General features: G+C 55.4%; 12 protein-coding genes across 12 annotated transcripts; 6 read left to right on the top strand and 6 right to left on the bottom strand.

Annotated features, from left to right (window-relative positions):
* The first annotated feature begins 1,379 nt into the window (after nt 1–1,379).
* Nucleotides 1,380–2,079, top strand: B0T15DRAFT_527418 (uncharacterized protein). The gene is made up of 2 exons (XM_062868971.1): nt 1,380–1,931; nt 1,985–2,079. The coding sequence occupies exon 1, from the start codon at nt 1,632–1,634 to the stop codon at nt 1,926–1,928; it is 297 nt and encodes a 98-aa protein (XP_062722293.1). The 5' UTR covers nt 1,380–1,631; the 3' UTR covers nt 1,929–1,931; nt 1,985–2,079.
* A 123-nt stretch (nt 2,080–2,202) lies between these two features.
* B0T15DRAFT_509885 (uncharacterized protein) lies at nt 2,203–3,414 on the bottom strand (the record flags this gene model as incomplete). Its single annotated transcript, XM_062867824.1, has 6 exons — nt 2,203–2,210; nt 2,406–2,641; nt 2,712–2,802; nt 2,849–2,866; nt 2,900–2,990; nt 3,076–3,414. The coding sequence occupies 6 exons, from the start codon at nt 3,412–3,414 to the stop codon at nt 2,203–2,205; spliced, it is 783 nt and encodes a 260-aa protein (XP_062722294.1).
* Nucleotides 3,415–4,591: 1,177 nt separating this feature from the next.
* On the top strand, nt 4,592–7,486 carry B0T15DRAFT_552360 (amidase signature domain-containing protein; the record flags this gene model as incomplete). Its single annotated transcript, XM_062870293.1, has 9 exons — nt 4,592–5,082; nt 5,148–5,558; nt 5,637–5,726; nt 6,094–6,265; nt 6,318–6,433; nt 6,496–6,666; nt 6,730–6,821; nt 6,896–6,976; nt 7,032–7,486. The coding sequence occupies 9 exons, from the start codon at nt 4,592–4,594 to the stop codon at nt 7,121–7,123; spliced, it is 1,716 nt and encodes a 571-aa protein (XP_062722295.1). The 3' UTR covers nt 7,124–7,486.
* Nucleotides 7,487–8,293: 807 nt separating this feature from the next.
* On the top strand, nt 8,294–10,120 carry B0T15DRAFT_527437 (glycosyl hydrolase family 61-domain-containing protein). Its single transcript, XM_062868972.1, has one exon. It carries the CDS (start codon nt 8,765–8,767, stop codon nt 9,695–9,697), a length of 933 nt encoding a protein of 310 aa, XP_062722296.1. The 5' UTR covers nt 8,294–8,764; the 3' UTR covers nt 9,698–10,120.
* Nucleotides 10,121–10,146: 26 nt separating this feature from the next.
* B0T15DRAFT_527438 (uncharacterized protein) lies at nt 10,147–12,604 on the bottom strand. The gene is made up of 4 exons (XM_062868973.1): nt 11,668–12,604; nt 11,207–11,578; nt 10,878–11,094; nt 10,147–10,776 (listed from the first exon to the last, which is right to left on the bottom strand). Exons 1-4 carry the CDS (start codon nt 12,279–12,281, stop codon nt 10,522–10,524), a joined length of 1,458 nt encoding a protein of 485 aa, XP_062722297.1. The 5' UTR covers nt 12,282–12,604; the 3' UTR covers nt 10,147–10,521.
* An 872-nt stretch (nt 12,605–13,476) lies between these two features.
* B0T15DRAFT_369882 (uncharacterized protein) lies at nt 13,477–14,361 on the bottom strand (the record flags this gene model as incomplete). The annotated part of the gene is made up of 1 exon (XM_062864192.1): nt 13,477–14,361. A coding segment is annotated over one exon (885 nt), but the record flags the coding sequence as incomplete, so codon positions are not given.
* Nucleotides 14,362–14,935: 574 nt separating this feature from the next.
* B0T15DRAFT_527442 (P-loop containing nucleoside triphosphate hydrolase protein) lies at nt 14,936–15,907 on the top strand. Its single transcript, XM_062868974.1, has 4 exons — nt 14,936–15,061; nt 15,138–15,403; nt 15,467–15,661; nt 15,737–15,907. The coding sequence occupies exons 1-4, from the start codon at nt 15,013–15,015 to the stop codon at nt 15,863–15,865; spliced, it is 639 nt and encodes a 212-aa protein (XP_062722299.1). The 5' UTR covers nt 14,936–15,012; the 3' UTR covers nt 15,866–15,907.
* A 28-nt stretch (nt 15,908–15,935) lies between these two features.
* On the bottom strand, nt 15,936–17,427 carry B0T15DRAFT_143545 (CYTH-like domain-containing protein). Its single transcript, XM_062861910.1, has 2 exons — nt 17,175–17,427; nt 15,936–17,096 (listed from the first exon to the last, which is right to left on the bottom strand). The coding sequence occupies exon 2, from the start codon at nt 16,946–16,948 to the stop codon at nt 16,166–16,168; it is 783 nt and encodes a 260-aa protein (XP_062722300.1). The 5' UTR covers nt 16,949–17,096; nt 17,175–17,427; the 3' UTR covers nt 15,936–16,165.
* A 212-nt stretch (nt 17,428–17,639) lies between these two features.
* On the bottom strand, nt 17,640–18,606 carry B0T15DRAFT_509892 (uncharacterized protein; the record flags this gene model as incomplete). Its single annotated transcript, XM_062867825.1, has 2 exons — nt 17,640–18,190; nt 18,255–18,606. The coding sequence occupies 2 exons, from the start codon at nt 18,604–18,606 to the stop codon at nt 17,640–17,642; spliced, it is 903 nt and encodes a 300-aa protein (XP_062722301.1).
* Nucleotides 18,607–19,534: 928 nt separating this feature from the next.
* On the top strand, nt 19,535–22,501 carry B0T15DRAFT_143503 (P-loop containing nucleoside triphosphate hydrolase protein). Its single transcript, XM_062861909.1, has one exon. The coding sequence runs from the start codon at nt 19,812–19,814 to the stop codon at nt 22,209–22,211; it is 2,400 nt and encodes a 799-aa protein (XP_062722302.1). The 5' UTR covers nt 19,535–19,811; the 3' UTR covers nt 22,212–22,501.
* A 505-nt stretch (nt 22,502–23,006) lies between these two features.
* B0T15DRAFT_492062 (uncharacterized protein) lies at nt 23,007–24,257 on the top strand (the record flags this gene model as incomplete). Its single annotated transcript, XM_062866832.1, has 2 exons — nt 23,007–23,299; nt 23,357–24,257. 2 exons carry the CDS (start codon nt 23,007–23,009, stop codon nt 24,255–24,257), a joined length of 1,194 nt encoding a protein of 397 aa, XP_062722303.1.
* A 104-nt stretch (nt 24,258–24,361) lies between these two features.
* Nucleotides 24,362–25,798, bottom strand: B0T15DRAFT_509895 (uncharacterized protein; the record flags this gene model as incomplete). The annotated part of the gene is made up of 5 exons (XM_062867826.1): nt 24,362–24,609; nt 24,736–24,911; nt 24,944–25,156; nt 25,247–25,602; nt 25,643–25,798. The coding sequence occupies 5 exons, from the start codon at nt 25,796–25,798 to the stop codon at nt 24,362–24,364; spliced, it is 1,149 nt and encodes a 382-aa protein (XP_062722304.1).
* Between the last annotated feature and the right edge of the window lie 994 nt (nt 25,799–26,792).

Raw genomic sequence — 26,792 nt, forward strand, 5'->3', positions numbered from 1 at the left:
CTTCGCCCCAGTTTGCGGATTCCGATCCTCGGTGCGGCGTGCCGAAGAACGCAACGCAGCGAGTGCTTGCGAGGATAGGGCATACAATGCCATGGGATTTTGCTAAGGCCTGCGCAGTAAATGAAGAGAACGGATGTTAGAGCTACGGATCACCTTAATTAACAATCAAATTCAGAGAAGTAACCTACCGTTTTCAAGACTAAGCCACCAAGACTGTGTGCTATAAAGACCAGAGGACGCTTCAAGCCAGTGAATACCCATGGGGTCACCGCCATTTAACATTCCGGTGGGACGTACCTGTTCTGAACCCCTGTTCAGGACGATTCCGTCAAGTAGTCGAAGAAGCTGTTCCGCAGCCTCTTGGACTCGGCCAGTGCTTCGGGACATCACTCGAGATTCGTATCCAAAGCTCATCACACGAGCGCCAGGAAATTTGTCCGGGAGGAAGTCGCGTAGCCAGATGCGGGCGACGGGCTTGGAGCATGTCCATGTGTTTGCTCCGTGTCCGCCCAACCCATGGACGGCGACTATGCTGTAACCGCTGTCAGCTGCCGTCGAATCGATGCAAATCTCGCGCAACAAACTCAATCAAGGATGTCATTGTCGAGGTCTCAGGAGACGCAAGAGTGGTAATGCCGAGGAACGTGTCATCAACTCGGACGCTACTCAGGTTCTCGGATATGAAGTCCTTGACGATGGCGAGTGCTTTGGCTTTGTCCGCATGGGTCTTCAGAGTGATCGTGGCCTCGTAGCTCTCCTCTACCCTAGCAATTCCGGAAGACTGGATGAACTTCGAGTTCGTCTGGGATCGTATGTGGTTGGCAATCTGGGTGAACTGCTCGCCATTGGACAGCCCACGCAATCGGATGGAACTCATCGGGAAGAGCAAAACAAGATTAGAGTTCTGACAACGCTACACACCACCAATGATTGTCATGCCGGGGGAACGGGGGGGTTTGTGCAAGGAACACATGTTTGCGGGATCATGACTAACGTAAGCCTTTCAAAGCAACGCAGAGCCGCAAGAGCAACCCAACGCACGAAAATGCCAGAGATACCCAAGGTATGTACTACATCCTTCCACCTACGGGAGGTACTCTGGGCGTGCGTATGATGATTCTGTAGGCGGTGAGGCCTTAACAAAGCCTTGTTCGCTCGGTTGGTTCTCCTCGGAGACACCCACAGCAAGACGAGCAGCTGAGTGTTTCGGTCTGGTCGCCAGATGCGGCCTTGGGAACGTCACTCGGAGCCCCAGCTGGCCAGTCGCGAGCGCCTCTGGCATCTTCATTTGACAGGCAAGTTGCGTGCAACTTGAAGTCACTTGTTCAGTTGGTACAACACATAAACGGGGTCGGCCGCCTTCTAGACGGCCAATGATACCAGTATTCAGCCCACCCTCCCCCACGCCCAACGAGGTTCGTGTAGGCAACTTGTATCACCCTCCTTCCGTCACGACACCATTTCTTCCGATCGGCATACGGAAAGGCCAAGAGCTAGCATGAGGCTTGAAACCAGCATGAAATGGAGGTATTAATGCCCAACTATTAACCACCTGAGCTCTCAAGGCTGCGTCCAACTTCACCAAAACACTCATCCGCAGACACAACCGGTACGCATCGGCGGATGCAAACATGAGCAGCTCCATTACAGAGCCTACTGCAGGCCCCGGCCAGACGCAGCCATGGAGGAAGTGGTGGCCGCCCGAGACCGAGACCATGGCCGAAGACGAGCTGAAAGCCAAGCCATGGATCAACTGGAAGCCGGACCCAAAGCAACCGAATGCAAAGCCCTGGCTTCAATGGGTGCCCCGAGATGCACATATCGTTCATTCTCGCAGTGACTCGGGCCCCGGCTCAGGCTCGGGATCGGGTTCAGGTTCGGCACCTGTGTCTCCAGTGCCCCCGAGCTCCAACGCCGAGGGAGGTTAACAGGCAAGTGCAACTCGATATGCAGTCGTTGATTCGGCTCCTGACGGACAAGTTAGGTTCATGTGTTGCCCACAGCTGTTTCCTGATAGGGGACAATGCGTCCTTGAGTGGTACGGGTGTATGTGAGAGCACGACATTGTCATCGCGGGGATGGGGAAACGTGTGCTGTTGATTTCTCTCGTCTTGCCATGTGCTTCCCAGACTGCGATCCTAAGTGGAAGCCTGAAAAATGAATTGATTTGCCTTCATTCTCCTTCCTCACCCACAAACAAACTCACGCAGCTGCATAACCATATTCACCGGAGTGCAGTCATCCATCACTCGCCTGGTCCGAAAACTAGACACCGAAACTCTACGCTTTCGCGAAGCCTCGCACCCTTAGGCGTGTTCGGGTTGATGAATGACGTGTGTGCCACACCTGACTTTCCGTTAGCTCTCGTCCACAGTGCACATCCGCCCGGCCAACTTGAAGCTTACATCGAGCCACATCGGTCCTGTTGTCCCAACACTTTAGCAGCGTGAACTCGTTGGTGCGCTGTCCACTGAGGAAATGCCAACGATGGTCCGGATGCTGTGTAACCAAGTATTGTTCCCCAATGTAGTGAGGGAATATGAGGTCCGCTGGCTTGTAGTCCCTGGCTATGTCGACCGTGCGCCAGTCACAGTAGGTCAGCGGACAGTCCTCGAGTGGCCCAAAGAGCGGCCTCCAAACGCTGGGACCAGTGTCAGCCTCCGGGCCAGACTCAACGAGCAGCAAGACTGAATCTCAAAAGAACCGCTTACTTAATGATCCGGCACCGTCTTTTCAGCAGATCCGCCGCCGCCGGTCCCATGTGGAATTTGATACGATTCTCTCCGCTCAAGAGCGTTTGGTCTCAAGCGGCCGAACGGATATCAGCATTCTGTCTCCGATCACACACCTTGGACAAAGGGAAAACCTCCAAAACCACAAAAGCAAGCCGGTAACGCACCACAATGCGCAGAGAAACTGGGCTGGCGTGTTGCACGGATGTACTTCCCCGCGATCTGCAGCAGATCCGACGCGGTCTTCCGCCTGCGGACCTAAGGACGGCAGTAGAATGTTCAAGTCAGCCGTGATTCCGTCACCGAATTGCATTGCAAGCTATTTTTTTGTTGTTTGACGAACTGTGTGATCAAAGACTTTGACAACAACGTCTCCCAAGCGGGCTTTGAGCAGGCTCTCAACGACCGGATAGTAGCTTTGCTCTATCCAGGAGTCCGAGTCAAACTTGTCGACTCCTTCTTCCGACTCTTCTCCAAACCGGAAGATCTCGAATCCGTTCTCGTCGAGGGTGAACCGTGAGACATCAGCACGGATGTCATGGAACTCGATGGCGTCGTATTTCCAGGCAACCTGGTTGCTTTGCCGGCCATCCGGAGCAGGAACGTTAGAGTAGAAGGGTTTCTCAACCTTGTAGAGATCCAGTGGCGCCGTGTAATTGATAGAAGACGTCACCGTCGCCATGGTGCTCGCGGACGCTGTGGTCTATGAGCCAACAGAGCCGGATGTTGAGTTGTAACTTGTCGGCCTCTTGATAATCGTCCCACAAAAGTCGAACGTCATCTCCCAGTCTCCCCCGTGGAGCACTGACACTCTTCATACCTACCAAGATATACCCGTCGGCCGTCGGTGGCCAAACCTGACTGCCAATAACGCTTCGAAGATGCGCAAGCACTGGAATGGGCGAAGGCGTGTGGCAATTTGCAATCAGGCTTTCAGCCCTCCACTCCACTCCTCTGATGCCACATTCCGACGCCACCTGCAGTCTTGCGGTTTAGATAAACAACTTATTAGCCAGCTATGATCTACTTGTTTGACCACTGACAGCATAGTAATGTTCTGGTGTGTCGCACGGTGTAGGACAAAGCAGTGCACTCATCTCCGCGGGGTCTTATTCAGTTTCAGTTTGCTCCTGACTGCCAGGTATTGCCCAGTAACAACAGTCCATGGTCGGGTAAATGTCTTATGAGGGGCAGAACTCAAGTCCGCAAGAATTGAAGAAACACTGGACGCATCCGATCTTGTCAGACCCCACGCCCATCCTGCTGAATTACCTACCCGACCTTCTTATATTACGTGGCGTGGTGCCACATAGCTGATGCAGTCCCCCCCATCCCCTAGGTAGTTACGTAAGGTAGTTTCTCTGGTATCATTGATTTCAATTGCCTCTTGCGAGGCTTCATTTCCACCAACTCTCCCCAAGTCCGATGGCTTTCCCCTCTCGGGACACCGGTGACCGACCGGTGCGACCGCCTCATCCGAACTTGTCCTGGGCGCCGCCCCTTGCTTTGCAAGATGCCAGGATGACCTAGGTACCACGGACTTCCGAACCCCGCGCCGCTGTTCTCCCTACATGGTCATGTATGCCGGGCTGGGGCACGCTTACCTGCTGCTTATACATCCAATGCAACCACACATCGAAGTACGTACTGAGTACCTACCACTTATTCGGGTACGAGTCTCCTATGCCAGCAAACCGCGACCAGTTACCAGGGTGCTCGCCGCTCGGACCGTGGCAATTGCTTAGCCCGCCCTGAAAAAAAGGGGGTTTGTATGAGGGGAGCGTGAGAGGACGCCGAATTCAGTTCAGTTTCTTTACGCGCGGCAGCTAACCTCGCCCCATCACCGGCATTCAGTCACAATGAGGCATCTCCAAGCACGCCGTCCACGCACCGGCGTCCTAGCCGCCCAGGAAGGCTCCCTGGTCACGCTCTCCCCTGACTCGCACTACTTGGTCGCACCGCAACCGCTACCTGCTCTTCAACTAAGAGCTTACGCCGGCGAGGCATCAATATTGAAACTATCAGAACTCTGCCCTGCCACCGTTCTGCACCGGGATGCGCCCGCCAACTTACAGTCCAAGATTACTTCGTTTCGTCATGACACGGAATTCGAGCCCTGCTTTCTCGAAATCGCTATTATCGCGTGCTCTGAGAAGGTACTTTCCGGCTTGGACGACGCGGTGAAGGGGCTCTTCGATTGTGGATGTAGATCCGTATTCGTCGTCCACGGCTTAGTACCCGAGGGCCCTTACTTTGTTCGGGGACAGAGCATCTATCGCACGTGGAGGCTGTTCCCAGACGTGTATGAAGCGTTTCAACTGCCGACGCTTCAAGATGACAATTCAGAAAGGTTGGTGATCCCTTTACAGACTTATTTCATCAGTGATCTGGCTTATGACTTTTGTAAATTCACAGTTTCACCGGCGTCTCGATCATGCGCGAAGGAAAGCTGATGGTTCCTGTTCCGTCGAGGCTACATTACCCTAGAACAGCTCAAAAACCGCTGAATGGAGTCCGCGTAACTGTCAAGGACATCATCGACCTGAAAGGGGTCAAGACGACGGGTCAATCTCGATCTTATGAAAAGCTCTACGGATCCCGAGACGAAACAGCTGCCATCATCGCCAGGTTGACGGAGCTCGGCGCTATCGTTATCGGGAAGACGAAATGCACGCAGTTTGCCTCCAGCGACCAGCCCACTGCCGACTGGGTCGACTATCATTGCCCCTGGAACCCCAGGGGCGATGGCTATCTGTCTCCTCGGGGGAGCAGCACGGGCACTTGCGTGGCGCTGGCCGGATATGATTGGTGCGATGTTGGCATTGGGTCAGACAGCAAGTGACTCTCCTATCTCGTGAGCTAATCTGCTACTAGCAGTTGCTAACGAGACCTAGCCGGCGGCAGCATACGTGGCCCGGCAGCCGTTATGGGCCTCTTCGCCCTGAGGCCGACGCATACCCCTGAGCATCTTCCCGGGATCCTACCCGTTGCTGAGTAAGTGCCCGGTCGCTTCTGCTTCAACCGTCGGTGACTGATTGTTGGTCCGTAGAGACATGGATACGCCCGGTATTGTGTGCCGTGATGCCGAACTGACACATCGGGTCTCAAGCCTTCTGTTTGGGTCAACGATGGCCAGGAAGGAAGTTTCGGATATTCAAACTTCGCGCCACCTGCAAAACAAACCAGCACAGCATGTGGACAAGGCACGGATTCGGCTCTGCGGAATACCTCCCCTTAGATCTATATTCCCTTTTCGACGGAGACGATCAACGCCGCGGTCTCAGCTGAGTCCGCTATCCCGGCAACCAGCAAGCCCATCACAAAGCATTGACGCGAAGCCCGTTGTCCTGCTGTATCCTAGCGACTACTGGGACCAGTGGCCTCAGAATGCTGCACGAACAGTCATGGAAGGTGCCGTGGAGAGGCTCGAGGCATATCTCGGGGTGAAGAGGATGGTAGTTAGCCTCGCCAAAAAATGGCTTGAAGTCGACCCCTCAAGGAGCGGCTTGCCCTTGGACCAATTCTTGCAGAACGTAGGCGCAGAGACACACATCTCAATATCAGACCAGGATTGACATTCTCTAGACGTTCATGACACTTTTGTGGAGGGGCTACTACGCCAACTACCTACCGTTCCGCAAGGAATACGAGGCGAGATTCGGAAATCCGCCTTACGTCCATCCAGTCATCCAATCCTGTTGGTAAGCCCAGCTGAGCTTGGTACCGTGAAGTCGGGTATGGGAATTGACAAAAGAAACAATAGGAGACACGGAAAGGAGCTCTCCGCCGAGGATGTGGCTAGAGCCCATGAGCGTAAACGTATCTATGCCAAATGGCTGCGAGAATCCGTCTTTGGCGGTGATGATGAATTCAACACCATCATGGTGTACCCCGTCGGGGACATTAACCCATTCTACCGTGATGTGTATCGGAAGTCAGTAGCAAACTCCTCCGGTGAGGCTCTTTGGCAAAAAAACAGAATCTGACCGATGAGCAGAGACCCCCTCGACGTAAAGCCATCGTATAGCTGGAACGAACGCGAAGACCATCAAGCCAGCCTTGCTGGAATCCCAAGCATGGTTATACCAGGTATGCCGTTATCATTTCGTTTTTAGTCGCCTATCAATAGCGAATTGGATCTGGAGGCTGACAGGTCAAAGCAGTCGGCCAGGTCTCGCATCCATCGAAGGTCACCGGTGGCGAACAAGACCTTCCAGTTGCCATTTCCTTGATGAGTGGGGCCGGTGAGTGCATAACTCTACTGGGAAGGGGGAGAGACCACCTGCTGATAATCCCAAGGGACCGACTCACAGCTTACGGGACTTCTCTATGCCATGACACGGAATGACTTCTTCAGGGGCGAAGTACGTGTCGGTACACATGCATTCTAGGAAAGTGTCGAGGCGGGTGAACTCACAAAACGCTGGATGCGACATGTTCTTTTCTCGTTGTTATTTTCTTTCTTTTTCTTTTCATTCTTTCCACTATGGAATTCCCGTATCAGGTTGGTATCACTCGCCCCAAATTCTGTTCTCTCGGTTTACACAGATCGTGCGTTCCACTCACCGTCTCCTTACCATGGTACGAGTTCACGACCAGGCCCCTTGGCGTACTCGGCAGGATCCACCTGCTAGGTCTCTAGTTTTGTGCCGATTGGTCAATATTCACCACCGGCACGGCTTCCGCCCTCGATTTCAGCCTAAACCTTAACCCAGTCCAGCCTAGGCTAAACCCCCAACCCTTATGTGTCCCGCACCATCAACGTTGTCGCCCTGCCGGTGAACATATAACGTTATAAGGTTAAATGATAGGGTTTGTCCCGACAGCTCGAGTATCTCAGTAAGCTGACTTTGAAAGCAATAACAAGTGGGCAATGGGGAAAAAAACCTGCAGCTCTGATAATAGTGTAGATAAGCTCAGCAAATGGGGCCCACGCAAGCCCCCACTGCCGAATCTTCTCGCCTCCATCGGTAATCCCCATACGTGGTGGATCGGGGGTTTCGTTTCAGCTACTGCATACTGTATGTAGGTCGGTGAGATCGTATGTACAATACTTTCCGTCTCCTTCAGTTTCGGTAAGTTTATACCGTGGTTACGGTGAAGTTTCGAACAAGGCGGGAAACGGGACATGGAGAGATTCTGTGCTATCTTAGCTACCTACTTACGGGCCAGAGAGACACACAACCCTAAGTTGCTAGACATAGTCGAACTTCAAAGACGGGTAGTAATACCTCTCTTGCTATAGGTCTGGGTAATCAATGAAAGAATGTAGGGACAGGGTTATTTACACGTGGTTTATGTTACTACTGTGGTATGTAACCTTCTATGACTGCCTCCACTTCCTCTAGCGCCGAGGTGAAACAACTTCATGCGTCCAAGAAGTCGGGACACTGCAAGAACTCTGCCTCCCTATCCTGATCATCTTACGGCACGCATTCCGGCAACAAGAACTACAAATCGGCTTCGGGCCGATCCCCACTCTCGCTAAGGCTAGCCCAGCTGCCAAGGTATCTGGACCAGGGACGATGTCAGGGACGATCTCTACAAACCGTCAGATTCGCGCCAACAAGTAGGTATAGTTACACTCTGAATCGCAACCGAGATTTCGCTTGTTTGGTGTTTGCAAACTGCGGAGCCTCGAGGATGTCCTGTGCCTCACTGCCGTGGACACGAGGCTTGGCCATCGACTTGGCGGCTGTTAGCTAACCTTCGACTAAGCAGATCATCTATCACCCCCATGCATAGCCGAGGGATTGGGACGAGGCTGTCTGGTGAGTTGTTCGAGCTATAAGAACCCGTTGATTCCTGTTGTCGAAGGCTTTCAATATGCTCTCTCCAGCACCATCTTACTCTCTTTTTTTCGCGCGTCTGCGGCCGGCTGCCCTTCCTTTCGCTCTAAGAGAATATTCTGTTCCATTCGTTTTGACCTGGCGACTTGACGTCCGCTACCAATCCTTTTTCTCTCTCGCAAACCGCGCCTCGAACGACTCGCATCGACGATCCCGGATCCTCCTCGGCTCCCAACTTCCAACATGAAGACTTCTGCTGCTCTCGCCGCCATCCTCGGCCTCGTCTCGAGCGCCAGCGCTCACTACACCTTCGACAAGCTCCAGCTCAACGACAAGCAGGTTGGCGGGGACAACACCTTCATCCGGAAGCACAGCAATGGCTACATGCCCATCAAGTTCAACAAGATCCCCCAGGGCTCCATCAGCCCGCTTGATGCCGACTTTTCCTGCAACAAGGGCGCGACCGGTGCGCCCCAGGTCATTACCGTCAAGGCCGGCGACAAGATCGGCCTCCGCCAGGCCTTCGGCGCCAATGGCATTCAGCACCCGGGCCCCTCGCAGATCTACATCGCGCCGGTCAGCAACGCGAAGACGGACAAGGGCAGCGACTGGTACAAGATCCACCAGTCCCTGATCTGCAAGCAGGGCTCGCCCGAGAGCCTCCGCACCGACGCCTGGTGCAGCTGGAACGAGAACAACGTCTGGGGCATCATCCCGGCCACCATCCCCAACGGCCAGTACCTTCTGCGGGCGGAGCACATCGGCCTCCACGGCGCCCACGACGGCCAGGCCGAGTTCTACGTCTCGTGCGCCCAGATCGAGGTCACGGGCAACACGGCCACCAGCATGCCCGGAAAGGCCGTCAAGTTCCCCGGCGCCTACCAGCCCCGCGACGCCCCGCTCAACTTCAGCGTCTGGGGGCGTAGCACTGCGTACCCGGTCGCCCCCGGCCCGGACGTCATCCCCGGCGGCACCATCCGCGGCTCCGCGAACGGCGCTGGCGGCGACAAGCTCCAGACCGTCGGCGGTGGTTCCGGCTCCCAGAGCACCGGTGGCGGCAACGCCCCTGCTGCCTCGTCCCCTGCTCCCTCGTCCCCTGCTTGCAACCGCGCGTTCCCCCGTCGTGCTGCCGCCGACCTGGCTGCCCGAATGGACGCCGAACAATCCGAGCAGTAAAAAGGAGATGTGGTGTTCTTTTCACTCGTGTGTCGGTCCCGTCATACGCCTGGCTTCACCAATGACGACTCTGCTGGGGTCAGGAAGGGGATGAGGTTTGCATTTTCATATGAAAAAGGGTCTAGCAAACAGCGAGAGTCATTGTCTATGTTAGGTTTTTCTCAGTCCTGCTAGCAGGATTTCACTGTATATACGGTGTTTGGTCGCAAACAGTTCGCTTCTCAGTTGTGTAAATTAGTTGACTCACGTATATACTACCACACTTTTCGCGCGCTGTTTGGCGGTGTCCAAAACTTGAATTCGGACCGAGCATCATTCTATGAGATCGAGACGTGGAAGACCAAACAGTCAGAAAAACTCAAGGTCTGATGATGAAGGCTGATTGATTGAATGGTCAAAACGCGATTGAATTCATGCATCCCTTAACCGGCCGGGTAGTATTAGTAATAGCTCTCTGGCTGACTGAGTGATGAAAGGGACGTTGTGCCGGGGATGGTTTTTGACTCTGCCCTACCTACACTGTTTTATCGTCCCATGCCTCATAGGGTAGCTCCTTCCATCAGCACTCTCATCAGAAAGGGGGCAAAACACAAATCTCGGGGTTGTAGACCCAGGCATTAATGTAGATTAAGCTACTAAAACATTACCAACGTGAACATTATCAATACGATATACGCAAATACGTAGCGTGCGCAATGTACTTTTCGTCTGACACAATAAACCAAGCTTCTGAACCCCAAGGCCGGGGCGTGAGAGGAACCTGGAAAGCCCCGCCGCGGTGTCACGGCTTATCTAGCGAAAAAGAGCCACAACCATGGAAACTTCTAGAGGTAGATGTAGCACATCTGTCCGTCCAAGCCTCCCATGGTGTCGAGCAAGTCGTTGATGGCCACGGCCGGCGCGTTGATACCCAGGTCGACAAGGTCGGTGCCCTTGCCTTGCCGGCGGGAACCGGCGACGGAGCCGGCAACCTGCGTCAGCCGACTGGATGGATCCTGCATCTGCCAGATCCACCAGACGCGGTCGATCATGGCGTGGTGCAGGTAGAAGACCGGGTCGCCGGGAGAGGCGAAGATATCCTGCGTGTTGGGATGGTAAAATTAGTACTAATAATCACAGGGCATGCATGGATTGATGAAAGGTGAGGTGGTCGGAACTCGGAACTTAATAAAGCACTTACGCTGCCCGGATCGCCGCCGATGGTGAAGTGGCCGCCGGCATGCACACCTGGAACCCCCTGCATGGTGTCTTGGAAGCTGGCGATGTCGCGGCTGCGGGTGATGAGCGCATACGTCTTGTCGGCCGTGGTCTGCGCAGCCTGGCTCTTGCTGATGTCGCGCTTCAGACAGCGCGGGTTGTATTTCAGGGAGAGCCCGGGGCCCAGGTTGACTTGGAAGCTGGAAAAGGGGGATTATGGTGTCAGCATGACGCCCCTCTCAACCTAGCTCCTTAAAAAAATAAAAAGGAAAAAGAAAGGGGAAAAAAGAAAAGAAAAGAAAATCGACTGACTTTGCAAAGGGCCCCGACGAGACACATGCGCCATTCTTCGAGTTGCCGCTCATGCTGGACGCGTTGCCGTTGAAGAGCGGCGAATTGGCAGGGTCGGCAGCGTAGCGGTCCCAGTTCCAGTACGGCTGGAAGCCGCTGTAGCCGCACTCTTCGCGGAGAGCCTTCTCGTAGGTCCACACGTAGTACCTGTGCCAAGAGAGGAAATTGGCCGTGTTGTGGATCGAGTTGGTCTGGTTGATGTGCGTGGCCACAAAGTCGTCGAAGCGGCTGCGCGCACCCGGAACAAGCTGCTCCGGCGACTTGGGGCTTGCCGACTGCAGGCACTTGACCGCGGCAATGTACTGCTCCCGCTCGGCGACGGAGAGGTCGGACCTGTTTGTCGAGAAGAGAGTTGGCGGTCATGGGTTGGTCTCACTTTTTTCTTTCTGATTCTGATGAGCGGGTCTGGGGCGTGCACTTACCACTCACGGCGGACAGATGCGTTCTCCAGGGTGCACCCTGTATCAGAAGGCTGGCCCTCGAGATACGTCTTGAGCTTGTCCACGGTCGAGTCACGGAGCTTGTCGACAACGTCGGCGGGATAAGCGCGCGGAATACTGGTCGGCTCTGCCGCGGCGGTGCTGCTCGAGGATGCCGAACTGGGCTTGCTGCTCGAGGACGCCGAGCTGGCCTTGCCAGTGGTAGAAGTGCTGACCACGGAGGATTCCTTCGTTCGGGTGAGGAGGGTAGTCTGCGAAGGTGGTGGGACCACGCTGCTGGACCAGCTCGTTTGCGTAGTGGAAGAAATAGAGACTTGTTCGGTGCTGGTAGGGGAAATCGAGACTTGTTGGACGCTGGTGGAGGAAGATGAAGATGTCGACAGGCCTTGTGTCGTACCCTCAGCACTGGTGGAAGATGTCGACAAACCCCGTGTTGTGGTGCCGTCTGTGGATGCAAAGTCCACAGAAGACGCATCACATGTGCGCGTCGGCCTGGGAACCGGGCAGATGGTGGTGGTCGCCGTGACCACGATGGTCACAGCCGCATGAGATGCGCCTAGGAGCAGTGCTCCGACCGCCAGGGAAGCGATATGCATGTTTGTTTAGTGTTGAGCAGTGGTATGGCAAACAACGGAAACCCAAAATCAACCTCAAAATGCTTTGCCCGGGGTACTAGTAGTAGTGAACGACATGAAAAAGAATGAAGCGAGTGACCACCAGTCTAAAGATTCGACTGCGGTAGAGTGAGTACTCTAGAGGAACGAGCGACAAGACCCGACGGCTACTTACACCATCATGACCAGGAGGATGGGCAAAGGAAAGAAGAAGAGGGAGTTGCGAGTTCTATGTACGTATTATGATTATTATCCTATATCCTCCGTAGAATGTGACGATGCCTCGCGAGGTGCCATCGCGCCGGTCCTCTCGGTCGATTCCGAACGCCACGCAAGGGTTTGGTTCCATTTTGAGCCCCCCTGCCCAATCGGTTATGCATCGTAGCATTCGTACCTGAGCATCGCAGGGGTCATCGCCCATGCGACTGTGGGTCACCAAGAGACACCATGTTACGACACCAATGACGGTTGACTGCGCCTCGCCCCTTTTCTCGCTTCCAACAGCGGTTGTCCATCAACAAGGAGGGACTCGGTCACAGACCATATCAATCCTTCGACTACTACGGATAATTCGTCGGCATCCACTACCTAGATGGTATGGAAGTATCTCAACGTCCTCACCACCTTAGTAGTAGTACCCACCGCAAGCACCTCAAGCCCTCGCATTACACCACCGATTTTGCATCAACTTCCGTTCCCCAATGTCGCCTGCGGCCCCCCGCGAAGACTCTTTTGGATGCCGAGCGGCACCCTCCTTTCTTTCTCCTTTGCCTAGACCACGCTCCGAGCTCCGCAACTCCGTGCTCTCCCGCCCGACTCTCCCGAACACTCCGCCCAACTAACTGCACCTGGTCGGCGCTTTCGCGACTAGTTACCGCGGTAGAAGTCGTGATAACGTTATGGTTGACCTGAACCGCACTGGGAGAACAGCTCACTTCAGGGGCGCTAGCTATTCTTTTTATTAAGCAGCATGGCTACCTTAGGTATCAACACCGCCAAGACGCTACCTTCTTTTGGTGGTGATACTCCGTATTGGCCTGCATCATCACGTTGTGCTCAATCCTACATGTGCATGGGCAACTAAGGTACTACCTAAGGTACCTAGGGTAATAAGCTCGCTTAGCTGCCGCTTTTACCAATCCAACTCCTTCCCAGCGCAACTGCCCTTCTCGCCATCGTCTAGCTCCTTCCCCTCGGCACAACCGCCGCCACCTGCACCTTCCTGCCTCGACCATTCATACAGCCCGCCACGCTCCACAAACGCATCCTCATCCCAGTAGACACTCTCCAATGCCCTCTGGACACCGACCTCCAAGATGGGCCTCGACGGCTGCTTGCCCGTCCGATCCAAAAACCGAAGATACTCGTCCAAAATGAGGTAGCTCCTCGCCATCAGCCGGTTCGGCTCCGGCACCAAGCACGCCTGGCCCTTGTGCCTCTCGCAGAACTCGTCAAACTCGTCGTCGGAAATGGTAAACTTGTGCCCATTGCGCAGCGTCGCCTCGGAGTCATTCTCGCCCTGCACGATCAGCACCTGGAAGCACTTCCACCGGAACGGCTTCAGCGCCGCGATGTGGGCGTTCATGTCCTCGGCGACGTTCAGCTTGTTCACGACCGTGTTGAGCTTGAACATGACGCCGTACCGCCGGCACCACTCGGCGATCTGGTATAGCTTCCTGACCTGGTCGCCGCTGCCCCGGCCGATGGCGATGTTGGTCTGCTCGTTGAACGAGTCGCACGACACGGCCAGGATGTCGAGCTGGCCCGCGTGCTGGCGCAGGAAGGCCTCCCGCACTAGGCTGCCGTTGGTCACCACCGACACGGACTCTAGGCGCAGCTCGCGCTTGCAGAAGTCGATCATGGCCCCGAGCGGCTTGGCGTAGAGGAAGGGCTCGCCGCCGGCAAAGTTGATCTTGCGCATGCCGGCCTGCGCGAGGAGCCGGAGGGCGGCTTTCTGGCGCGGGAGGTCCTCGATGTGGGAAGTGGTGGCCGTGTGGAAGCAGAAGCCGCATGTTTTGTTGCAGCGCCGAGTGAAATGGTAGTTCACTGAGACGGGTATTTTGGGTTTGCGTTGCCGGGAGCGCGGGAGGACAATGCCGTCGTTGGCCAGGTAGTTGGCGTAGAGGCCGATCCAGAAGAATAAGATGAGCAGCGGGAGGAGATATTCGATAAAAGCCATTTGTGCTATGGTCACCCTGCAACAGCACACTTCCAGGTATTCCGGGGGAGCGTTCCGATGGTCAGGGATGTCGACTTCATCATCTCTCTTGCCATGGAGAAACTGCCCCCTTATATGTATATGATAGCCCCCAGTATGCTCTGGGGACGCCATACTGCAAACCTCAATCTCATGGGTGGCACCACAAACTCTTCATGCGTGTATTTGTCTAATGACTCAGCCTCTTTGTTTTTCAGCTGATTGACGCATCAGCACCCCTTTCCCAGCAAGCTGGGGCTTCGGCAGAGGGATCCCGGTTGCCAAAAGATGCTCGCAGGAAAGGGCGTCCTTGTTGTTGATTGTTGCTCTGGTTAGCAACATTGGAAAGCACCTTCCACCGTCCCAGCATTGACAGGCTGACAGCGGCTATAATAGGTAGCTGGAACTTGAAAGAAGCTGGGCCCCTCCTCTTCACTCTCTCTTTTTTAAACACCCAAGTTGGAGAATCAAATCTTTAACCCGAAAGAGCATTTTATCCTGACTCAGGTATCCAAGATGGAGTACGCAGGCGAGAAAGAGAAACACCGTTACATCTTTGTCATCGGTAACTTCTTTCTTCCAGTCCAACCAGTCAATGGCAACATCTGTTCTGCAGACGGGCTGACTTTATGGCTTGCTAGGTGCTCCCGGAGCAGGCAAAGGAACGCTGTGCAAGCAACTTGTGAAGGAGTACAACTTTACGCACATCTCGGTCGGCGACTTGCTTCGCAAGGCTGCCGAAGAAGATGAGAAGATTCGATATGACGTCGAGAAGGGCAATCTTGTGCACAGGAACTGGCTCTTCCCGATCCTTCGACAAGAGTTCAAACTCTGCCAATATGGACGCCCCATCGTCATCGATGGATTCCCTAGAGAGGAAGAGCAAGTCTGGCAGTTCGAGAAGGCGGTGAGTTGAATGAGTATTACTTGACACGACGCTTACAACCCCCTAACCTATTTCACCTTCCAGTTCGGCGACCCGGAGCTCGTTGTCCTCCTGAACTGTCGGCCAGAAGTAGCCAAACACCGCGTGGTCAACAGGAAAGACGGCCGACCGGGAGACACCAGCGAGGTGTTCGACAAGCGATACAATGAGTATTGCGAACTGAACCCCGCAATCGTGCGCCATTACGGCAAAGCCCAGGGAAAGGACAAGCTCGTTGAGGTAAGTCTACCGACTAGGTACATACCTAAGCAGTGTTGCGAGTGGTCTTCTCTGTGCTTTACTAACTGGGAGCAGATCGACAGCAGTGGAGAGACTGAATCCTCCTGGAAGAAGTTGTTGGAGGCGCTGCAGACGAGGGAGGAATGGCAACGGCTGGTGCAAGCCGATGCACCGGTGCCTCCCTCACCCTCACCCTCGCCTTAGGCTCTCAGGAATCAGTGTCTCTGGGCGGAGCATCATACATACAGTACAACTCTAGCGAATCATAGCGGACTTGTTCAAGGTAGTAATTGATGCGGATTATGGTTTATCAAGCATATGTTTGTCCCCCATACCCACTGTTACTGTCTACCTAGTCTTGCCCACATAGTAGGTACCTCACAGGTTGAGGTAATCGCGGGAGTACTCCAGTGTGGGCAGGTACCTTACCACAATCAGCCAAACAACGACTTTTCATCAGCCGATGCTCTGTCTGGGATACAGTGCTCCCCATCCGCCCCCCTCTCAGACACCCCCGTTCTTCTCCCTCATCATCATCTCAAAATACGCCGTCAATTTCCCCACCGCTTCACCAGTCTCCCAAACCCACGCATACCTCTTCATAAACCCCTCGATCCTCCGATCCATCTCCTCCATCATCACCGCCCCTCTCTCCTTCTCCGCCTCGTCAATGGGAACCTCAACCTGCAACTCCACCTCCCCAACCTCATGCCCGAAATCCATCCTGTCCCTCACGACCTTGAACTCCCCATCCACCAACCACGCTTCGCGCGTGGTGACGAACTCGGCAAGCTTCTCCAGCCCAAAGTTGTTCTCCCCCTCGTGTTGGAAGACAACAACACCGCCGCCGCTGCTGACGCCGCCCAAAATCGAACGGATGCAATTCCCGATCTCCCTGGCACCGCGCAGCTCTTCGAAGCGCGAGTTCACAAAGTCGCCGCCCCGCTTCAACTTGGCCTGCCACTCGCCGTTGCGCCGACGGATCCAGGCGCCGCCCGATGTGCAGAGCGTGTGGTCCGGCGTGTCATAGTAGATGTCGTGGATCGTGCGGGTCGGGAGGGGGACGACGGATCGGAAATTGGGATTCGGATTGTACTTGTAGCAGTAGCGATTGCTGTGGTTCTTGGTGGTGGTGGTGGTGCAGATATCGGTGAGTGTCGGCACGGCGAGGCGGCGGAACTTGCGCTCGACTTCGAGGATTGTCGTTGGTCTCGGTTTGGTCTGTCGGGCTGGGGATGGGGGCTGGGTGACCCTCATGAGGAGGGTGCGGGTTGCGCGGAGGGCCATGGCGATGATGGGCGAGGTTACAAGGTAGGTGTGGTTGTCGGTGCTGAGATGTCGTCATGCAGGCATTGCCTTGGTGGTTTCACGGAGGGCTGTTGTAGGGCCCGAGGAAATTGGAAACCTGGCAATTGCGAAGACTTGAAAGTTGAATCTGCTTTGCCCGTCAGGTATGAGTGAAATACTGCCGCCGAGTGGTCGACTCTAGCAGCAAAGGGACATCAAAAAGCACCTTTCTCTCGCCTGAACAAACGGTCTGTTTACTGTCAGGGTTGGTCGGGTTTGGGGACTGAATCTGTTTTGAAATCTCCTGGAAACGAGTCGTGATATTGGCGCTTCATGTTAAGAGCAGAGTGGTCGTTGCATCACGACAGTATCTCTTGATCATACAACGAAAGCTCGTGCCTTAGCACATCTCTTCAGGGAAGCGGTTTCGGTGGGAAGACAAGAAAAAAGATTCGGGAAACGCGTTGGTCTGTGCACGAAATGTCAGCAGTTGAGGCCTACAGTCTTCGTGACACTAAGACGCCAGACCAGATTAAATCGATCCATGAGTACTAGCGAGTCCGAGTCACTGTCGATCTGTTTACAACTAAGAGGGGCGATATGAAAGTGCTAAAGTGCCAGGTCTAATAACGCACACCAATTGTCATCTCCAACTGCCAAGAAGTAACAACCCTTCCATGGATGAAGCTCATCAGAAAGTGTAAATTTGATCCGGCCTGTACCCCAACTCTGCCAACACGCCCGTTCCCCGCCTCCCCTTCAACGCCTTCTCCATGGTGGGCGGACCGCACATCAAGACCTTCACGTCCCGATTCTTACCTCCTTCCGCACCCAAGCCAGCGTTCTCCAGCACCTGCCGGGTGATGTATCCCTTCACGTGGGGCGACCCGGCCTTCGGGTTGGACACGACATTCACCACCTTGAACCGTCCGGGGTAGTTCCGCTCCAGCGTGGCAATCTCATCCTTGAGGAAGATATCCTCATCCGTGTTATTGCCCCACACGAGCGTGATGCGTGTCCGATCGCCCGGGTTCTGCAGGATGCCACGCGCAAGCTGGTACATGGGCGTGACGCCCGCACCGCCGGCGATGAGCGCCACGTGTGCGTGCTTGTTGGGCGTCCATGCGAGTCCCTTGATCGGCGCGAACGTGAGTGTGTCGCCCGGCTTGAGGGAGTGCAGGTGGGTGCTTTGTTTGCCGTTGGGATAGAGCTTGACCATCAACTCGATGAAGCCGGGCTCATCTAGCAAAATCAGTTAGTACTGGAAATAAATACTGGACTGGGGAGGTATGAGCGCGGCGCGTACTGAGGTCATTGGTCGGAGTGTAAGGCCGGAGGACAGGAAGCCAACGGCCGTTGGGGAAGGAGATGGTCAGCAGCGCAGACGTTAGGGGAAGCCCGCCCGGTTTGCTCGCATCTGGTAGCTCGAAGCGCAACTTCTTGACGTTGTGGTTCACCAGCTCGGTGCTGTGGAGGCGCAAGGTATGAAAGCCGAAGCTGCTGAAGATGGGCTTGTCCGAGTTAGCACCACTGCTACGCAGGTACCAAGCAAATGCGCCGATGCCCGCAGCAGCGGCTGCGATGGCGACTGGGGAGCTCATTACGCTTGCTCCATGCGTGGCGCGCAGAAAAGGCCGGAACGGTGTTCCCGAAGGCATTTTCGAAATCAAGCGGCTGGTCTGTTAAGTATTTTTTGGGCGGTTGGATTATTAGCTGGCGAATGTGGTGGACGTCCGGAACACCGAAAAGTTGAGGGCGTGCCTGCGTTGTGCCACAGCTGAGAAGCCCGAGTATTATCCTGGTCGGAGTTTGGTTTTGGGGAAGTCCAACTGCAGCCAGCGGGAACCAGAAGGTTCGTTCAGGTCATGCCATTTCAATTCTTTGTTGTCGGTCCCGACTTCGCCGACCGTTTTCAAACGCGTGATGGGGAAAGACCACGAAATCGGGCATCGGGCACGTCGCGGAGCGTGCAAGTACCGGCCCCGACTCGGCCATTGCTAAAGCCCGGGCTCTACAAGCGTCCGAGACATGGCTGAGGGGGCCCATGAGACATTCATTCCTTGTTCTCGCTTGTTCAGGCCTTGAATGGTTCACACACCAACAGCCACTTTATTGAGCAAACACTGCCGTCGCGAGTCATACGTGCAATGGAACTGATGAGGGTCGGATGAGGGATCCTTGGTAATAAATCGGGCAATCAGTCCGATGGCTAGCGTCCCGGGTGCTCGGAATCAGGGGTCAGCGGCCTCCACAGGCCCATGCAGATTAGCGCGAACCCTGGTAAGTTGGTTAGCGCCTGACTCGTCAGCCCTACCATTTCTATCTCAACATGGGCAGCCGAACATTTCGGAAGAAAAGGAAGACTGGCTAAAAATGGCCTTCTCGAGTATTGCTAGATTCTCTCTCTTCTTGTGTTGAACCAACCGTTATGGCTGTTTTGCTATTTATTTTCAAAATTTCAGACCAGCAGCGTAATGTAACGTTAGTAGCGGTAACTTCCGATACACCAACATGGCTAGCTGCATGCCGACCACAGGTTTTCAACAAACAACCATGGGATCACATGATAGATCATCAAATCACGCTCGATAGGAAGTGCATGTGCAGTCATGGTAGGTACTTGCTCAGGCGTCAGTGAAAAACTGTACAGCATCTGTGCAACCAACATCGACACATGTTCCCATGGGAATGGGGGTGTCGTCGGCGAGCTTTCCATTTATGGTAAGCGGTGAAAAAGCCAAGCTCCTGGCGTATCTGTCCCACCTTTTGCTTGACGGCCAATTGCCATGCTGGCGACCGGGCGGTCGACTTTTTTCTGCCGGACATCTAAGCTCAACGATCGAGAACGGCCAAACCAGCAACCATGGCAGACGATGGCATGCTCCTGAACTTTGAGCTTGGCGATGGACCATTGAAAAGCCAAGTAAAGTTTAAGGGAGGACGCTGGAGAGACCGGCTTAAGGCGCAAAGAAGTGTCAAACAATCACAGCAGAACGGGCCCTCGTCAACCCCGCCAAGGCGAGGACCAACCGCCAGCGATCACGACTCTAGCAGACCGGCGAAGAGGCCGAGAACAGATGATGGAGACTATTACAAGAATCCAAAGATACCAAAGACGGCTGATGCCTCCACCAAGGCGCCCAGCCATGCCATGAGGACGGGGCAGATCTCGTCGAGCTTGTTCACGTCGAATCCGGCTCCTGTCACCTCGTTCGACCAACCATCGGTCGAGGAAGTCGAACCGGCGAAGCCATCCAACGCACCACTGTCCGAAGAAGCTGCGAACTTCCGCTCGCTGGGTCTGTCGCTACGTCTCGCACAACACCTCGCAACGAAGCTGGAGATGAAGGCGCCAACAGCCATCCAGAAGAACACCGTGCCGCAGCTGATAGCCGAAGACAGCGATGCCTTCCTGCAAGCTGAGACGGGTTCAGGAAAGACATTGGCATATCTTTTGCCGATCGTCCATAGGATCATGGCGCTCAGTTTGAACGAGGATGGGACGCCAAAGGACATCAAAGTGCACCGGGATTCCGGACTGTTCGCCATCATCCTGGCTCCCACGCGGGAATTGTGCAAACAGATTGCTGTGGTGCTGGAAAAGGTGCTGCGATGCGCTCCGTGGCTCGTCTGCACGACCGTCATAGGAGGCGAGAGCAAGAAGTCGGAAAAGGCCCGGATCCGCAAAGGCGTCAATATCTTGATCGCAACTCCCGGCCGGCTGGCCGATCACCTCGACAATACGAAGGTCCTCAACGTCGGCACAGTGAGGTGGCTCGTACTGGATGAAGGCGACCGGATGATGGAGATGGGGTTCGAAGACGATATTCGGGCGATTGTCGGGAAGATCAGAGCGGATAAGCTGCTGAAGCAAAATGCAGAGGGCGTTTTGCTCGAAGGCATTCTCCCTTCCCGAAGGGTAACCGTGCTGTGTTCTGCAACCATGAAAATGAACGTGCAGCGGCTAGGTGAGATCAGCCTAGAGGATGCTGTGCACATAACCGCATCCAAGTCAGAGACGGACAATGATGCCGAAGCAGGACACGAGGCTGTATTCGCCGCGCCGTCGCAGCTGAAGCAGTCTACTATCATTGTGCCAGCCAAGTTGCGCTTGGTTACGCTGGTCGCGCTCCTGAAGTCGACGTTCGCGAGACGAGGCTCGGTCATGAAGGCCATCATCTTCATCTCCTGCGCTGATTCGGTCGACTTCCATTTCGAGTTACTAAAGGACACGAAAGCTCTTGAGCCGCCGACTCCGGAGTCGTCGCCAACCGAAGACAGCCGTAGACCAGAGACGGCTTCGACTGTTGGCCCAGCCGCCTACATGACGTCTCCAGCAAACCCCAAAGTCATGCTTCACAAGCTCCACGGTTCGCTGGCACAGCCGGTGCGCTCATCAACCTTGAGCTCCTTTGCGAGCTGCAAGGACCCAGCAGTTCTCATCACTACCGACATATCATCCCGTGGCTTGGACGTCCCTGCGGTTGACCTCGTCATTGAGTACGACCCGGCCTTTGCGGTGCCTGACCACGTACACCGCATCGGGCGAACAGCTCGTGCGGGTCGCCCGGGCAAAGCCGTTCTCTTTCTTCTTCCTGGCAGCGAAGAGGGGTACACCTCGATCCTTCCTACCTCAACTCCCATCACGCCTCAGCTCTACGAGTCTATCCTTCAAAAGGGGCTGGCGACGGCAGTCAATCTGCCGTCCACCCACACTACCTCTGAGACGGAGAAACAGACGTGGACCTCTCGCGCCGAAGCACTCCAGCTCCACTTCGAACAGCGGTTACTCGCCCGCCCGGCTGGCGCCAACGCGGACGAAGACACAGAAGACACCGGCAAACCCAACGCCAAAGGGAAGGCTAAATCATGGAAATCTCAGCAAAAGGCGAACCCCAAGGACAACCCGCTCCTCGATGCCGCCCGCCAGGCTTTCCGCTCGCACATCCGCGCCTATGCCACGCACGTGCGTGAAGAGCGTGTCTACTTCGACATCACCCAGCTCCATCTTGGGCATATGGCAAAGGCGTTTGGCCTGCGGGAGACGCCAGGGGGCATCGGCGGCGGTGTCGCGAGACGCGCGCATAAGGCACCTGCTGCGGGGGAGAAGATGTCCAAGATCTCGAGCAGTGGCAAGGTTAGCAAGAGATATGATGATGACGATGACGATGGGGTTGGCGCCGTGGATGAGGATGCGGCGAGACGGATGAGGGAGAAGATGAAGATGGTCATGAACACCGCTAGCGAGTTCAATATCGGCTGAATGGGCGTGGTTTGAAGTTGGGAGCTTGGATTAGTTTCTCAGCGCTGCATATCCGATTATCATGCATGGAAGTATATACCCTTGGTGATGTCTGTTAGCTTACAGTTTAGGAATGATGTTCAAATCACGGTTGAAGGTTTCCTGTCCTTGTGGGTCCGATTCAGCATCTAACCGTAATTCCTGGTATCTAGTACCTGTACCTTACTCTGCGATAGCACCACCCTTTCAGCGCGATTGTTGGTGGTCATGCATTGCCCAGTAACGTTAGCTGTAATTTCTCTAAGGCTATGTCTTGTGTGAGTACCTCACATTAAGAAGGTATTATCACATGCTTCTTCCAGTCCTCAATATCTGGTAACGTAATTTATACATGATCATTCTGGTTACGCCTTCCAATCACCGTAACGGTCAGCGAATTTAACAATTTGTGCAACTGCTGTTACAGAATTATGTAAGATACCGAACAGGCAACACCACATCGCTCAGACACGCTGTGAAGCTCGACTCAACACAAACCTCACTTCATCCAAAGGAAACCGAAAAATCTCCCAGGATGTGTGACTTCCCCTGGCGGGCACACAGATGACGAACTCTGATTCTCTCACCACCGTGACTACAGTTCTTTGCTTGACATGTTCAACGAACCACCGCTTGAAAAGTCTAGCATCTTCACCGCTCGGTTTTGGCATCATCAGTCTTCATGGCTAGCGCGTCAAAATCTTGGATTAGAACTTAGATGTAATAAGCGAAGAAAGGAGCGCCGTCACCCTTGCAACTCCTAGTCTGGGACTCGCGATGCCCCGACAATTGCCGTGGAAAGTCGGAGCCGCGGCAACTAAGCAGACACCGTCTCGCCCCAAAGCTGCAGCGAGCCCAGCCCCATCCGCCGGCCGCAGTCCAGCGCCGTCACACCGTCCTACTCCAAGGCCCAAAGCAGAGTCGACTCCGGAGCCGAGCAGGAGGGCCAGACGCAGCCTGGCACTCAGTTCGGGTATTTACTCACCCACTGCCGACCACGTCACAACGCTGACGAGCGAGCCAGCCCGATCACCGTCCACCTCGCCGCCACCCGAGCCACCAAAGGAGGAGTACGGGCTTCCACAAAGCTCTGTGTCAAAGTGGTCACATCAGCTAATATCCGGCAGGTTCATGATAGAGGGCGTCGACCATGACGACAAGTATCGCATGGTTGAAGACGAGTTTCTCGCGGTGGCGGGCGAGTTCACGCGGCACCTCCACGCCGCAGAGTATCAGCGCCTCCGGGGTCTGGCCAAGTCCCAGAATGCTGAGACCATCCAGAACATATCGAGACCCGTGACGGGCGAGATGACAGACCTCGTAAAAAGGCGACATGCCGCCCTCGACGCCGCCTCCAAGCAGCGCAAGGGCATCGCAAGCACCCTGGGCAAGCGAGCCAAGAACGAGGAGGAGGGCTCGACGCGGCGTGCATTGACTTCACTGCAGGGCTTGATGGACAGTCCGAGAAAGCAGGCTGCTCCCTTGTCATTGACGACGGGAAGTCGGCCCGGGACCAGTTCTCGGGACGCGATGGATGCTAGCCCGTCTAGGAGGCGGCATGAGGTTAAAGGACTGCTGCGCACCAGCAGCTCGCTCGTATCGGATGGAAAATATGGAGGCCAAGCAGTCAGGTTTAAGCGAGAGCCCACACCTGACTCTGACGATGGCGACGATGACCTCGACAACCAACCTTCTTGGAGACCGAAATCCGGTGTACGGCATCCGGACCAAGCTACGGAAACATCTGCTCCACGGTCAGCTGTCGCAACACCACCGATCAGATCGAAGTCAGAGCCCAGCGCGCCAAATAATCCACTCAGGGCCGCCGGCGCTGCTCCAAGACAAGCGCTAGCTCACGGCGCTCCTAGGAGCGAAGCTACTGACGCACCCAACGATGGCGACGACGACTTCTTCTCCAGACTACGTGCCCGAAGAACGGAGCAAAAGCGGCGGCGCGAGACCAAAGCTCAGGAACGCAACATCAAGTCAGAGACCCAAACACCGCTAGACGAAATCCCCTTGATATAGACATCAACAATAATCGGACCAACAGCCTGGTCACCAAAACATGCATTCCCACCCCAAGCCAACCCATCCCCTCATTCCGAGATCCAGTAAGAACCCTAAGCTCATCAACCCTCGAACGGCGTCTCGAAGGGCCGCTCAGCCTGCGGCGTGATGCGCGCCAAATGCCGCCGCTGGCCGTCCTTCCAATCGACCAACGCCGAGTGCTGGGTTACCCGATTATCCCAAACCACCACCGTCCGCTCTTCCCACTTGACGCGGGCCTGGAAGTCGGCGCCGAAGGCCAGGTGGTCGTAGAGGAACTTGAGGATGGCGTCGGACTCTTCCTTTTTGAGGCCCACGATGTCGCGGGTGACTTTTTGTTTCGTGATGTGACTCGGTCAGTTATATCAACCCTGACGACGGCGGTCTTGAGGATTTGGGGCCGGGGTGGGAAAGGGGGCGGATCAGGATGGGGATGGAGTTCGGAGGAGAAACTCACACTGCGGGTTGACGTAAAGTGCCTTCTCTCCCGTGGCAGGATGCGTCCGCACGATGGGGTGTTCGTTGACGACGGGCTCGCGCCGCTTGATCCCACCCCTCGCCAGACTGGACTCGGCCTGCTCGATGCCCGAGTGTGTAGCCCGCAGGCCGTGCAGCCGCTGCTGGAAGAGGGGGCTCAGTCGATTGTAGGCTTCGGCCGCGTTGACGAACAGCGTGTCGCCCCCGTCGACGGCTTGTCCAGGATGTAGAGGAAGGTCGTGCCGGGCGGCTGCTGCTCGTACGACACGTCCGAGTGCCACGCCACGGAGCTTGTACGGTTGGCAAAGAACTTATCCACGCTGGTGTCGCCGGCGCCGCGGTGCACGAGGTGGATTTCCGGGTAGCCGGCTGGCGCGCCCGATGTTGGGTGGATGTGGTGGCTATCGAGGGGGTCAAGCGGTGTCAGCGTTTTTACTACTCCCAACCTCATACGACGACCAGAAAATATGTTTCATCCACTCAGTGCATACCGGCCGAAATATGCCCCAAACTCGAGCGCCTTCTCGATCGGCAGGTCGGCAAAGTCCTGGTCGCGGAAGGCAACCACCTTGCGCTCGGCCACGAACCGCGCGAGCTCGTCCTTGCCGGCCGCGGTGAGAGAGCTGAGCTGGATGCCCCTGACCTCGGTGCCGATGGTCGGCGTCAGGTGCGTCACCGAGACTTCCCCCTCCGGCAGCAGGTTCGGGTACGACGTGTCGGCGTCCTTGCCGTGCTCGTAGTGCTCGAACGGCTCAAGTGGAGGGTACTTTTGCGCGCGGTCCCAGGTCGGGAGGTAGTGCGGGTACTTCAGTTTCTGGGGGTCAGCATGGGGATCCTCCCTTTGATCCTGACGAGCTTGACATAGATAGGGTGTGTGGTCTGCGCACCTTGGCGGGCTTGTGGCCCTTTAGTCCTGCCTCAGCATCTGGGTCATACTTGTTGGCTGCCAGCTCTTTGTAGGGGCCGTTATGCGAGGCCTTGAGCTTAAGAGTCGCCAGATCTGGGACCGTGGACGTCTCGACTTCGACTGCGGAGGGTGCCATTTCGGGATGTTCCTTTGTTATGTTTGATGCCCAAAGTCCTGCAGTATCCTCTTGTTCTTTCGTGAAACGCCACAAGCTGAGCTGCCGGCCACCTCTTCTTATATCTCCCCCTTCCCGCCCCCCCCCCCCCCCCCACCCAATTACCTAGAGCCCATCTCTTGCAAGTTACTGCGGGGTCGAAGCTTGATGATGGCAATACGACATGGATGCGATTGCGTGCGTGTCCTCCTTCCAATCACAATACATGGCCAGGACGTAGCTCTCCTGTCTACGCGGCATCCGCGTGCCGATTCCGCCAAAGATATATCCCTTATTAGGCGGCGAGGTCCGACGAGGGAGGTCGTATCGATCCGATAAGCTGCACTAGCTGATGGACTATTGCTTCTACTGGTAACAGTGTCGAGATAAACCCCGGATTTAAAGCGGGGGAGTGGTCCGGGACAACGGCATGTCGAGCTTTTGTCGAGCACGTCGGTGGGCTCCGGCAACGCGATATGCGGTGATGTTAGACGCGAGCCTGATCGCGTCATCGCGTGTGGGGGGGGGGGGGGGGGGGGGGGGTGGCTTGCCTGCTGTGCGGGCGCGTTTGGAGACAACATGTGTCATCAGAATGGTGCTGTTGTATCGGGAAATGCATGGAGCACGTCATTCTCATCTACATTGGTGAATTGCCCCTAAACCTGACTACGACAGAAAAGAAGGCATTTGACATATACCCCGGTCAGCTTTCGTCTGGAGTCGGGCAAACCAAAGCAATTCTTTGGTGGACATATCCGTATAGACGCCGTAACGATCTTGAGGAGGTTCCGAGGCGTTCTAATTCTCAGCTTGGGAACATTGGGGTACCTACCCGGGACCTAGGGCTAGGAGCTCTTTCTAGGACCAGGGCGGAGGAGTAGGGACAATAGGGGTAGTACGGTTCTGGCCCTGTCGGGATTCAGACTCTAGCCTCTAGGTGCCTGCCAAAGTCATTTTCTCACATAGACTGATCTGA

This window comes from Chaetomium strumarium, assembly GCF_033439665.1.
Source record: "Chaetomium strumarium strain CBS 333.67 chromosome Unknown B0T15scaffold_3, whole genome shotgun sequence".
Taxonomy (NCBI): domain Eukaryota; kingdom Fungi; phylum Ascomycota; class Sordariomycetes; order Sordariales; family Chaetomiaceae; genus Chaetomium; species Chaetomium strumarium.